The following is an 11,552-nucleotide window of genomic DNA, read 5'->3' on the forward strand; positions in this document are numbered from 1 at the left end:
CGCTGGGGAGAAGGAATAGTTCACGGGCTGGCCCTGGGAAAAGGGCCGGCCCGCGCGACAATAAAAAGGAAAGAATAAAAGATGGGCCGTGCGCAATAAAATAGGGAGAGAAAAAGAATGAGCCGGCAAACCCGACCAGGAAATCTTTTTTTTTTTTTTAATTTGCATCCTAATAGGCCCTATTAATGCAAATGTGCCTAATGTCTATATGTCATGCAATTTAAGGAAAATATTTTTGTTTAGGGGTTAAAAATCAATTCCTAATTTTTCATGTAATTAAACCTTAAATGAGTAGGCAAAATTTAGGTGTCAACAAGTAGTCAGATACTTATAATTGATTTTGTAATTTCCAGTGAACTAATTCATGAAAATATTCTAGCAAAGGTGCATCGAATTATCATTAAACTGTGCATGCTATTTAGTTGTTAATTTAATTTAGAATTAGTATCAGTTTATCGCGTTTCTTGGTGAATCTGGGTAGCCCATCCTTTTTCTCCTCAAATTATTTGGGACGACTCTTTCAAGGAAAGACAGAACGGTAGCTATCTGATCGGTGGAACCGAAAGTCTTCATTCCTGGTTAGGTAAGACAAAGGAAAGGTAGATAGCACGTTTCCGTTGACTTGCCGGCCAGCTCGTAAGGAAGGAACCTTCCTTTCATCCAACTGTAAGGAAGTCGTCGTCATAGCAGCTAACTCACAAAAGGAAGACATTGTGTGCCCTTCTACTCGTCTCAAAACCAAATAGCCTGAAATCAATTTCCCCATAACTTAGCATGGCTGAATCACTCCTTTTCAGCATCGCACAGGGTGTGCTAGGGAAGATAGCATCGCCGGTGTTCCAAGAAGCTGTCGCAATTTACAGCGTCGAAGATCAGATCCGTGAGCTTAAAAATACGGTGGCTGCTATTACAGCCGTGCTGTTAGATGCCGAGGAGCAACAGGCGAAGAACAACGGCCTGCAACAATGGCTTGGTCGACTTCGAGATGTGTTGTACGATGCGGAGGATGTGCTCGATGAACTCGAGTGCGAAGCCTTACGAAAGCGGGTAATTAGTCGGTACGGGGGCGTCTTAGAGAAGGTACACCGCTTCGTTTCCCTCTCTAATCCGGTAATTCTCCGTGCAAAAATCAGTCATAGGATTAAGGAGATTAGGGAGACATTATCTAAAATTTCCATCGAAAAGGATCAATTCAATCTTAATGTGCGGAGTGCTGACAGTGGAGTGGCGCCTTTGCGATCACAAAAGATGACTTATTCGTTCATAAACAAGTTGGATGTCGTCGGAAGAGATGTTGATAAACAAAAGATAATTGAGATATTGATGCTGCCAGATGACAAAAATCTCTCGGTGATTCCTATTGTTGGAATAGGAGGTTTGGGTAAGACGGCCCTAGCTAAATTAATTTACAATGACGACAGTGTGAAAGAGCAATTCGAGTTGCGACTATGGGTGTGTGTACCTGAGGACTTTGATTTAAAAAAAACTATTGACGGTATCATCAAAGATGCAACTGGTCAAAGCTTGAGTAATCTTGATATTCAGCAATCACAAACATTTCTGCGAGACACCATCAAAGACAAGAAATTTCTGCTAGTCTTGGATGACGTATGGAGCGATGATCGTAGTAGGTGGGAAGAATTGAAAGCTTTGCTGATCGAAGGAGCCAGTGGAAGCAAGATAATTGTGACAACGCGCAATTCAAAAGTCGCTTTTATAATGGGTACCCATCCAACACATAATCTAGAAGGTCTTTCTCATGAAGACTCCGTGGCCTTGTTCAAAAAATGGGCGTTCGATCAAAAGGAAAAGCAACCACGTCTTGACCTCCTTGACATTGGAAATGACATTGTCATTAAATGTCAAGGAGTTCCTCTCCTTTTGAAAACTTTGGGGAGTCTAGTTTATACAAAGGATGAAGTAAGGTATTGGGCACGTATAAGAGATAGCGAGACATGGAAGTTAGTGGCAGAAGAAAATGACATTCTTCCGGTACTTAAGCTTAGCTATGATCATTTACTGTCCCACTTAAAACGATGTTTTGCCACATTATCTCTTTTTGGCAAAGCATGTGAAATCAATAGCCATGAGTTAGCTTGGTTATGGAAGGGTTTAGGACTCATTAGTTTAACAGGGGAAGAACTATCGTTGGAAGACTTTGGTGTTCAGTATCTCAACGAGTTGTGGAAGAGATCTTTGATCCAAGAAGTTGAAGAGTTCGACTCGACGTTATTTTTTAAAGTGCACAATCTAGTCCATTCTCTTGCAACGATTGTGGCACAACATGATTGCTCTAGTGTTGGCTTAAATACTACAGAAATTTCAGAAGGAGTTCGGTATGTTTCATTCTCTAGCACTTCGTTAGAGGGAATCTCAAATTTCAATGGAGTTCCACCTTTTCTAAGAAAGCCAACTTCAAAGAGGCTACGTGCAATAGTATTTGCCTCCATCATTGATGATGAAGTTATTACTAGAGAGTTTGTTAGAACATGCATCTCTAAGTGTAACCACTTACGGTATCTGGATTTGGCGACTGGTAGTTTTGAGGAGCTGCCGAGTTCCATATGCAACTTGAAGCACTTGAGGACGTTATTACTCCATGACAACAAGCGATTGAAGAAGCTTCCAGATACCATTTGTGAGCTGCAGAGTTTACAACACTTGTCCCTCAATGGTTGCTCAGAGCTTGGCGATCTACCCAAAAATATGAAGAGGCTCGTCAACCTTACATTTCTATCCATAACAACAAAGCAGAAGAGTCTGCAAAAAAGTGGAATACAGTACCTGGAAAATCTGCAAATTTTGGCACTTGAAGGATGCCAAAATCTCGAAGTTTTGTTTGAAGGTGCTTGCCGACTAACTCGCCTTCGACAGTTGATAATTTTAGATTGTGGAAGACCAATATCTCTGCCTTTTGGGGAACTAATCGCCCTAGAGTTCTTGGAAATTCAAAATTGCGAGCTCGTGTTGACCAAGGAGAACAAGTCCAACTTTCCTTCTAATCTTCGTGCGTTGACAATAGTACAGTCCGAACAGGTGATGGAGCTGCTCCAATGTTTTAACGAATCTTCTCACACTTTGGAGTCCTTCACTGTCAGTAAATGCTTGAGCTTCACGGCTGTACCGGAATGGCTGCCCAATCATCCATGTCTAAAATTTATTAGCTTGATCCAATGTCCCAATTTATTGTCTATGCCGCAAGAACTCCGGTCCCTTACTGCCCTCAAAAAATTATGGATCGATGATTGTGGTGAACTAAGCGAGAGATGTCAACCAACAACTGGTGAGGATTGGCCCAAAATCGCTCACATTCCTCAAATCCAACTTGATGGTGTAAAGGTACAATGGACGGAGGATTAGGTACGGATCTATCTATTTCTTCTTTGTTCTTACATGTAACATGCCCATATATTGAGATTCACTTATTTCTTCAATTGAATTGAAATTTAATTAAAGTACTGCTTAGAAAAAGAAAAAAATGATATGGAAAAAAAATATTTACTAAGATACAATCAACAATAGGTCATTACATTGCAAAAGGAATTAAATATTAGATAGTTATATTTAAAATAATTAACCAAATCAAATTTATCAAAAAAATAATATCTTAAACACAAAGAAACGAGCAGTACATCTTCAGTTGATTTACTATTTAATCAAAACCTTGAAGTTTGCATTTAACATTGGATTTATACTTAAAACTACATACTCAATTCGTAACACTATCTAAAACTTTTAACTCAAACAATAAAACGAAAAACAACATTTCTATGCCGTGAATCCAGTTCCGTGCAGAGCATGAGAAGATTGCTACTCAAAATAATGTATTTTGAAAAATATGGGATAATCTTTGTTGGCAAGACACTTAATAAAGACATCCGCAAATAAAGATAATTTATCCAGTAAATCGATGTTTATTATAACTTGATATGCACGAAAAGTTAACGCATAGGGAAATCTATTCACTTTTAATTTAACTTTCCCATTTGAGAATAAATAATTTTCTCGATCTTATTAAAAAAACTATCGAAATGTCTTCAATTAATTTTTTAAAATCAATATAGTAGCACATGTCTAATGCTCACGATTCTTTATGGTGATGTGGTCCAACTTCTTATAACTAGACTGTTTTCATTTTTTTTTATAGTACTTTATATGACAAAAAAGCATAAAGCTAAATCCCAAAATTGCCGGGCCACCTTTGGAACTTTTCTATGCATCAATTCACCCATGCATGTTATTTTTTAAGATATAACATAAATGGCAAAAGAGGGAATTTAAGTGGCTAAGAATATTTCTACAAAATATGATGCCCTTTTCTCATTGGCTTGAATATGTGTAAAAAAATTAATTTGTCGTGAAAAATGGCCCGAGCGAAGCATGGGTCTGCCAGCTAGTGACATAGGATAGTAATACATAGGTCCTCAACTCAACAGTTACAGGGCTTGTTTATTCCCAATTAAGCAAAAGTAAAAAGGTTTTTCTGTTTTTGTTTTTCTCGCTAAAATTTAAAATGTTATTCGACTTTAAGAAAATAAATATATCTATGTATAAATCTGCTTGCTAATATTTACATGTTGTGAAAGTTTCATATATTTTGAATTAACAAAAAGTCAAATTGTGTACATCAAATGAACTAGATAGAGGTTATATATGGACCCTCCATTTTGATGTAACCTATCAATAGTAAATCAATTGGACACATGTACCTTTGTCACTTTGGAGTCGTGATATTTTGTTTTAACAGAAATTTTGAGGAAAACTTATAAGAACCAAAATTTCCACACGTTTTTATACAAACAAAACCTTCCGCACCAGCTTCTATTCAAAGGAATTTACAACCATGTAAAAATTAATTTTGCTAATGACTGAAAAATATTTTCGTAGTAGGAAATCTAAGAATGACTAATCCGCATGACACTGCAATCAGTGCCAGAATATTATGTCATAAATACTCTAAGCTCATTTCTTTTATTTTTCCCTTTTGACCGCAGATGAACTCCCAAATCTATTTGCCACGCCATGAGGGTCTCCGCAAACATTTGGACGTGCACTCAGCTACTACTCTCTCAATCTCTTTCATTTTCAGGGATGAAAAGAAAGGCCGTTGATATTGTACCTTTTTCTTCTGCCCCTTGAATAAGTGTAGTTCTTTATCACTTATTTGTGTTTGTATTGCAAATTTCTCTATGGAGAGAACACCGTATTCGTGTTGTATGAGACCAACTGTAGCATTATCTTTGTCTGAATATCCTTAGAGCGATATATATCTTTCATTCATGGACAGTTAATGAAATCACGCCGCACCATCAAATCTTATTTATGGTATATTAGTTCTAGTTGCTTGATCATTTTATGATTATTTCACCAGATTATTTAAAGAGTTTCCGAGACATAATGCATTTAAAAAATCATATATTTTTTTCGCTTTTATTCTGTTTTACTTCTCTTCCACATAGGAAGATTACGTTTTTCTTTTCCTTTTGCTCCTGGGACTGAATCTTATGAAAATAAATGCACGAAGGCTAATTGCATGGACAATAACATCTTTGTTTTATGCTCAGAGCCTTTATCAATTTTAATCCCTCACATATTTTTTGTTTGAACTCATGATTGTGTATGCTATGGTTCCTCATAAGTTTAGCACCTCCTGGGTTGCTTTCATGACTTCACTAGAGTGCACAGAACTGCCCAAATGGGACATCCTGAAGACGAGAATGAGGTTGAGGAGGCTCGGTCCATAGATTCAGCCCAACCGGTTTTCACCGTGACATGAGAAAACAAAAAGATAACCATAAAGCCATGTCCTAGAAGAACCAATGGTCGAGTCATGCCGTATTAAAACCGTAATGTTCGGTCCATTGCTTATAAAACAGAATGATCCATTTAGTTGGAACGGTTTTTAGTATAGCCATTATGATCTTTTGCCAAAGACGAGGGACGATTGGCATTCATTGTTTGCGGTTCATGAAGCTCGCTGGATACCCCCTACTGTTTTTCCCATGGCAAGAAAAGAAAATGGCCAAATCGGTCCTTCTTAACATCGTAGAGAGTGTGCTGAGCCGGTTCGGATTGCATGCCCTAGCATAATAATTAGGACGGGATGTTTAGACAAAACATCGCTTGCTAAGCTCGTGTACAACGCCGAAAAGATCCGGGAACCAGTTTTGATTTCAGAATATGGGTATGCATTTCCAATGATTTTGATCTAAAGAAAATTCTTGCAAAAGTCTCGAGAGACACCATCGGTCAAGGTTTGATTAGAGTTTCAGTCACTATCGGATACCTTGGACTTTGAGCAATTGCAAACCCATTTGCGATAGTTATTGGTAAGAAATTTTTCCTCATGCTAGACGACGCATAGGGCAATGGTCGAACTTGTAGCACGTGGAATGAGATGAGAGATTCGTTCATGGAAGGCGCTAAGGGAAGTTGCCTAGTTTCGGCAAAACCCGCAGTCAACGAAGTGGCTTCCCAAAGATTACTGGTACACCATCTATCTTTTGAATAATCTTTGGAGAGCATGTGGACTAATATGTCCGTCGAATGAAAATTAAGCATCGGAAGATGTTGGGAGATGTTACGGAAGCCAAGCGATCGAACATTAAACTTAACATAACAAGAAAATAAATCAGATACCAGATTTACGTGATTTGGTCGTAGTGACCTACGTTCACGGGAAGAGCAGTACAGAATTCCACTGTAGATCAAGCAATACAACGGAGATTACAACCACACTCGAGTCACTCAAACACTCTTAATATTTCTCAAGCTCAAATTACACCCAATAGCTAATGCAGTGTTTAACCTCATAATTCCTCACAAAATAATTTCTCAATCTTGTGAAGGAATTTTACACAAATCTTATCACAAGATTTAATCGCTACAAATACTTAAATTTTTGGTGTGATTCCATGAACAAAATCACGAAAATTGCCCACCACCAAGTACTAGCACACAAGCGGCACTTCAAGAATAACTTCACGTGTTCATCAACAACCACCGCCCAAAGTGCCCACTGAATATATTTATAGCCAAAAGAAAACACCTTCAGAAGCCCACGTCAACATGGATTAGGAAATCATGTTATTCGGTCAATCAGTCAAAGTTTGGACTTTCCTCTTTTGACTTTTCTCTGGCCGGATTCCAGTAGCTAATTTTCAAAACTTGGCCTTGGATTCTTTTTTTTTTTAATCTAAAATTTAGATTTTCGCTTCGGGCTCAAACTCGAGACATATTTTCAACAGGAGAGACCATGTTGAAAAGAAGCTGAGGAGTTCTTTGTGGCTTTGCTATTCAAAATGACGAAGTCAGTTTACAATCAATCCGAAGATGATTTCGAACGTACACTAAATCTATACACAAAATGAAAAGAAAGCTATCGCATGCACAGCTTGAATGGATTTTGATGTCAGTAAGCCAATGTCGACGGATCTCATAAGACATCGGGTCTAAGCCAAGCCAAGACCCCAGCCACCGCCACCGCCCATCCCCTCGAATCACTGTCCTCCTTGGAGCACCTTTCAGACCGAGTAACACCGATCTTCCCCCTGTCGACCGACAAGAAGACACTTCACTCAAGCGTACAGGCCCCAATTGCTCCTTAGAGCATGAACAAGTCGAAGGTGATGATCGATGACATCGGGAGAGAGATCCCTACTGCGGGGAATGGATGGAAGGCCATAAATGACCAACGGGCGGTCGAAAATGGCAGCGAAACTCTCGGTTTCTAAGTACATCTCTCTCTAGAGAATTTTCTGTTGAGATCTTTATACGGTATTTTTAGTAACAATTGCTCGTAAATTATAAGGAGATGCCAAAATATACAAGTTTCAATGGACCAGAGGGCAATCTTCCTTCCTCTCTCTCTCTCTCTCTCCCCCATAAATTTTGTCACTTCTCAAGTGCCCTTCCCTCCTCCCTCTATTTAGTTGCCCCAAATTCGGTTACTAATGAGAGAAGTACTTGCAAATTTTGTTATTCGATAAAAATTCAATCGCAGAACGGATCTATGAAGGCTTCACGTACTTCCTTTCAGGTCAAGAACGTCTTATGTACACATGAGATGGTGATAGAGCTCTTGTTTTTTCCCTCAAACGAGATGATAGTTTCCATGTTGATATTTTCATTTTTAAACATTCAAAAATGAAAATATGAGGTGTATCTTTTGTTGATTCAAGACCCTCTTGCTCTTTATAGAGTAGCCAGATGTAAAAATATCATTGCTTTGTCAATTTCGGCCTCCATGTTCTTGTTTTGGTAAGAGACTATTTGGTTCAACTTTCTTGCAACGGTTTCAGCTGTGAAAAGAGGTGTTGTAACTTTTTAAAAGCGTTTTTGTAAACACCTCAACAAGTACAACCTATCCAAAGCTACAACAGTTCACAACATCGTTCGAGAATCTGTCCCATCCAACTTTAAAACATGTGTTACATCATTTCATAGCATAATTACAATTCAACCACAGATATACCAAACGGGCTCTAAGGAATTCTCCATTAATGTGTTTGAGGGTGGGGTGGTCATTTTGGCCCCGGTTTTGTGTACCTTTTAACCTTGCACATCATTTTTCCGGCCTTGTCCATCATTTTGGATACCCTTCACCTCATTTCCCACTATGAATCATTTCATTTTCCTATAAATAAGCTTTCAATCTGATAATTTCCAAGCATGGTAAGTTCTCTCTAAGCTCTCATGCTTGAAATTTTAGCTCATTTGAATTGAAAATCTTTCTTATTTGGAGTCTCTCTTGTCTTTGCTGTTTTTCTTGCCTTTCATGAGCAAGGTTCTCTCCCTCAAAAATTGCATGTTGTAGGCGACACGCTTTAAAAATAGATCCCCAAATTAGAAAAAATGTTGTTATGATATCGAAATAAATGTATATTTTTTATAGAAAATAAAATAGATCGTCATTATGTTGAATATTATATGTAATTATTTAGAAACCCTATTAAATAAAGCTGGACCCATCTCCATATATAGAGGAGATCAATGCAAATGGACTAGAGAACTGGAGACTTGAGAGCCGTCGGTCCGTGAAGCGAGGCCCCATGTATATAAATTATTACATATTTTAAAGGAAAAAAATGAAATTTAATTTGATAAAACCGACTCAGTCAATCTTTCAAAATTGGGATTTCTACATTGAAGTAATACTTTTGCCGGGAAATATTGAACCGCAATGATTGAATAGACTTTTTGGGTTGAGTTAGCATGAAAATCACGGATTCATTCGTTAATTAGATTTGCATTTGAACATTGTTCGACTCGTATGATTAAATTCATTCCCTAATTGGAATATCGTGAATTTAAATTCCGACAGAAATAGCATGCGATTGAACTCGAACTAGATGAACATATGACACTCTAAATCGGAGAAAAAGTCTCTCATATAGTCGGTTTCATCCCAGTTTGATCCTATTCAGAGAATTGGACTCTCGGCTGCCTTTCCATAAGAAAACAGAGCAAAACAGAGTACAAAAGAGAGAGGTTTTACCTGGTTCGTGCGGCGAGAAGAAGTCGCCGGAATCAGGGTTGACGAAGATGGAGATGCCGGAAATCACCGTTCAATCCTTCCTCCTGATCACGAAAAGCTGTGGCTGATATCGTCCCCGGTGATGCGGCGGCGGCCGGCGATTGGAAGCGAATGGCAACTTCCAGCCGACTCTCCTCAGTGAGTTAAAAAAAAAAACGAGAATCCCAGAGAGCTTCCGAGAATTTTCGTAGTCGAATGTGTGTACCTCTGGCCCCCTCCGATCCGAGAACTTCAGTTTTTCTTTCTTCCGATCGATCCCAACTGATCTTCCCTTCTTCTCTGCATCTGGCACTATGATCAGCCCCTCCTTGTGGCCGAGATAACCATTTCCCTTTTTCTGTTATACCCATCAGTGTGCATGAAATTTGCCTCCAACCCATTCTAGAAGCCTTCCTCGGTCGTTCATAAAAAATGGGGGCGGTCATCTTCATTCCTCACAGACGCGCCCGCGAGAAGTAGATGAATTCTTCCCTCTACGTTATTATCATTATAATCATATGGCAATTGATATCTGATTGTAGATTCATTTTGCCATAAGATGGACTCTAGAGCTTTGTAAATGGCAATTGATATCTCATTTCAATTTCCATATATGTAAAGCGGCTGTGATGGTGGTGCTCCAATTGCTTATATATAGGATGGGATTTTGTCTAAAATTTTCACGACCAACTCTACAATCATAACCTAAAGAGAAGTCAGAAGAGGTCATCATTCAAAATGGCTTCAGGAAGAGTTCGTTTGTTCATCGTCCTTCTTTGCCTCATTTCTCTTTGTTTAGCAGGTAATCGCTAGCCTTCCGTTTCATCTCTCTATCGAGTTCCTTCTGTTTCGGTTTAGACCACGCTTGAGACCGATATTCAACTTGAAGTCGAAGGACTTATTTTATCTGTTCGCTTGAATTAACAAAACACCGTGTCCATATAATTTATATTGTGTCTTACATCGATCATCGCTGAACTACCTTGAATTTCGGTGCGTCTCAGAAGCATCAGTTGCGAGAAGGATTTGGAAAAAGAGGATAGGGTCGTGTTTTGCGTTCCCGGATTGCAACAAGGCTTGCATCGACGCTGGATATCCCTTGGGAGGGGCTTGCGAGGACGGCGGATTCCGAAGAAAATTTTGTTTTTGCAAGTTTGTTTAGATGAAATCACATAACTTTGAGCCATGTCAAACTGTTGGTTATCATGGTTTTGAATGCTATGAATAAAAATTTCCATCTTCCGTACAAATTTTCTCAAATGAATGATGGGCATTCGGTGCAAGTTCGCTCATCGCCACTCCTGTCTACCCTCCGCTTATTTATATCTTTCATGTTTTTTTCCTTTTTTTCAAATTGATGGACAGTACAAACTTCCTAAGCTTGAAATGTGTACATGACATTGCTATAATCTGATCTATAGTTGTTGTAAAAATCAACTTTTGGGATCCTATAAGCTCTCCTTGCCATAATACTTTAACTATTCTGGTGATTGACATCTGGAAAAGTGAAATTTATGAACGGCAAAGTATATAGTTCAATTTTTCGAAGATCAATGTCAAAATTAAAACTGCAAAAAATGTTGCCATAAGTTGTTGCTATTTCGACACCAACGCGACATTAAATTACAATTGTTTGTAGGGTTGATACTCTGAAAAATCCCAAACCGGTACATACATGACAAATTTAATCAAAAATTAATTTTTTGGTCACAAAAAACCCCAAACCGCTATATCTGTGATAAATTTATCCCAAATTAATATTTGGATCACCAGAAACCCCAAATTGGTACACTTATGACAAATTTACACTCAGCTAATCCTTCGTCAATCTCTTTCATTTTCATGGATGAAAACAATGGCCGTTGCTATTATATGTCTTTTTTTCGTTCCTTGAATGAGTGCAGTTCTTTATTATCCGTTTGTGTTTGTATTGCAAATTTCTCTATGGAGAAAATGCCTAATTTATATTATATGAGACCAACTGTCGCATTATCTCTGTTTGAATTTTTTTATATTGATATTTATCTTTTATCCACGG

The 11,552-nt window shown here is 38.3% G+C and overlaps 2 protein-coding genes across 2 annotated transcripts; both read left to right on the top strand.

Moving 5' to 3' along the window:
* Positions 1 to 638: 638 nt before the first annotated feature.
* LOC130139377 (putative disease resistance RPP13-like protein 1) lies at positions 639 to 2,756 on the top strand. Its single transcript, XM_056316189.1, has 2 exons — positions 639 to 1,080; positions 2,541 to 2,756. Exons 1-2 carry the CDS (start codon positions 775 to 777, stop codon positions 2,544 to 2,546), a joined length of 312 nt encoding a protein of 103 aa, XP_056172164.1. The 5' UTR covers positions 639 to 774; the 3' UTR covers positions 2,547 to 2,756.
* LOC130139376 (putative disease resistance protein RGA4) lies at positions 1,120 to 5,319 on the top strand. Its single transcript, XM_056316188.1, has 2 exons — positions 1,120 to 3,360; positions 4,995 to 5,319. The coding sequence occupies exon 1, from the start codon at positions 1,249 to 1,251 to the stop codon at positions 3,358 to 3,360; it is 2,112 nt and encodes a 703-aa protein (XP_056172163.1). The 5' UTR covers positions 1,120 to 1,248; the 3' UTR covers positions 4,995 to 5,319.
* The last annotated feature ends 6,233 nt before the right edge of the window (positions 5,320 to 11,552 follow it).

This window comes from Syzygium oleosum, unplaced genomic scaffold, assembly GCF_021117445.2.
Source record: "Syzygium oleosum isolate NSW1041296 unplaced genomic scaffold, Sole_v2.1 Sole_v2.11, whole genome shotgun sequence".
Classification (NCBI taxonomy): Eukaryota; Viridiplantae; Streptophyta; class Magnoliopsida; order Myrtales; family Myrtaceae; genus Syzygium; species Syzygium oleosum.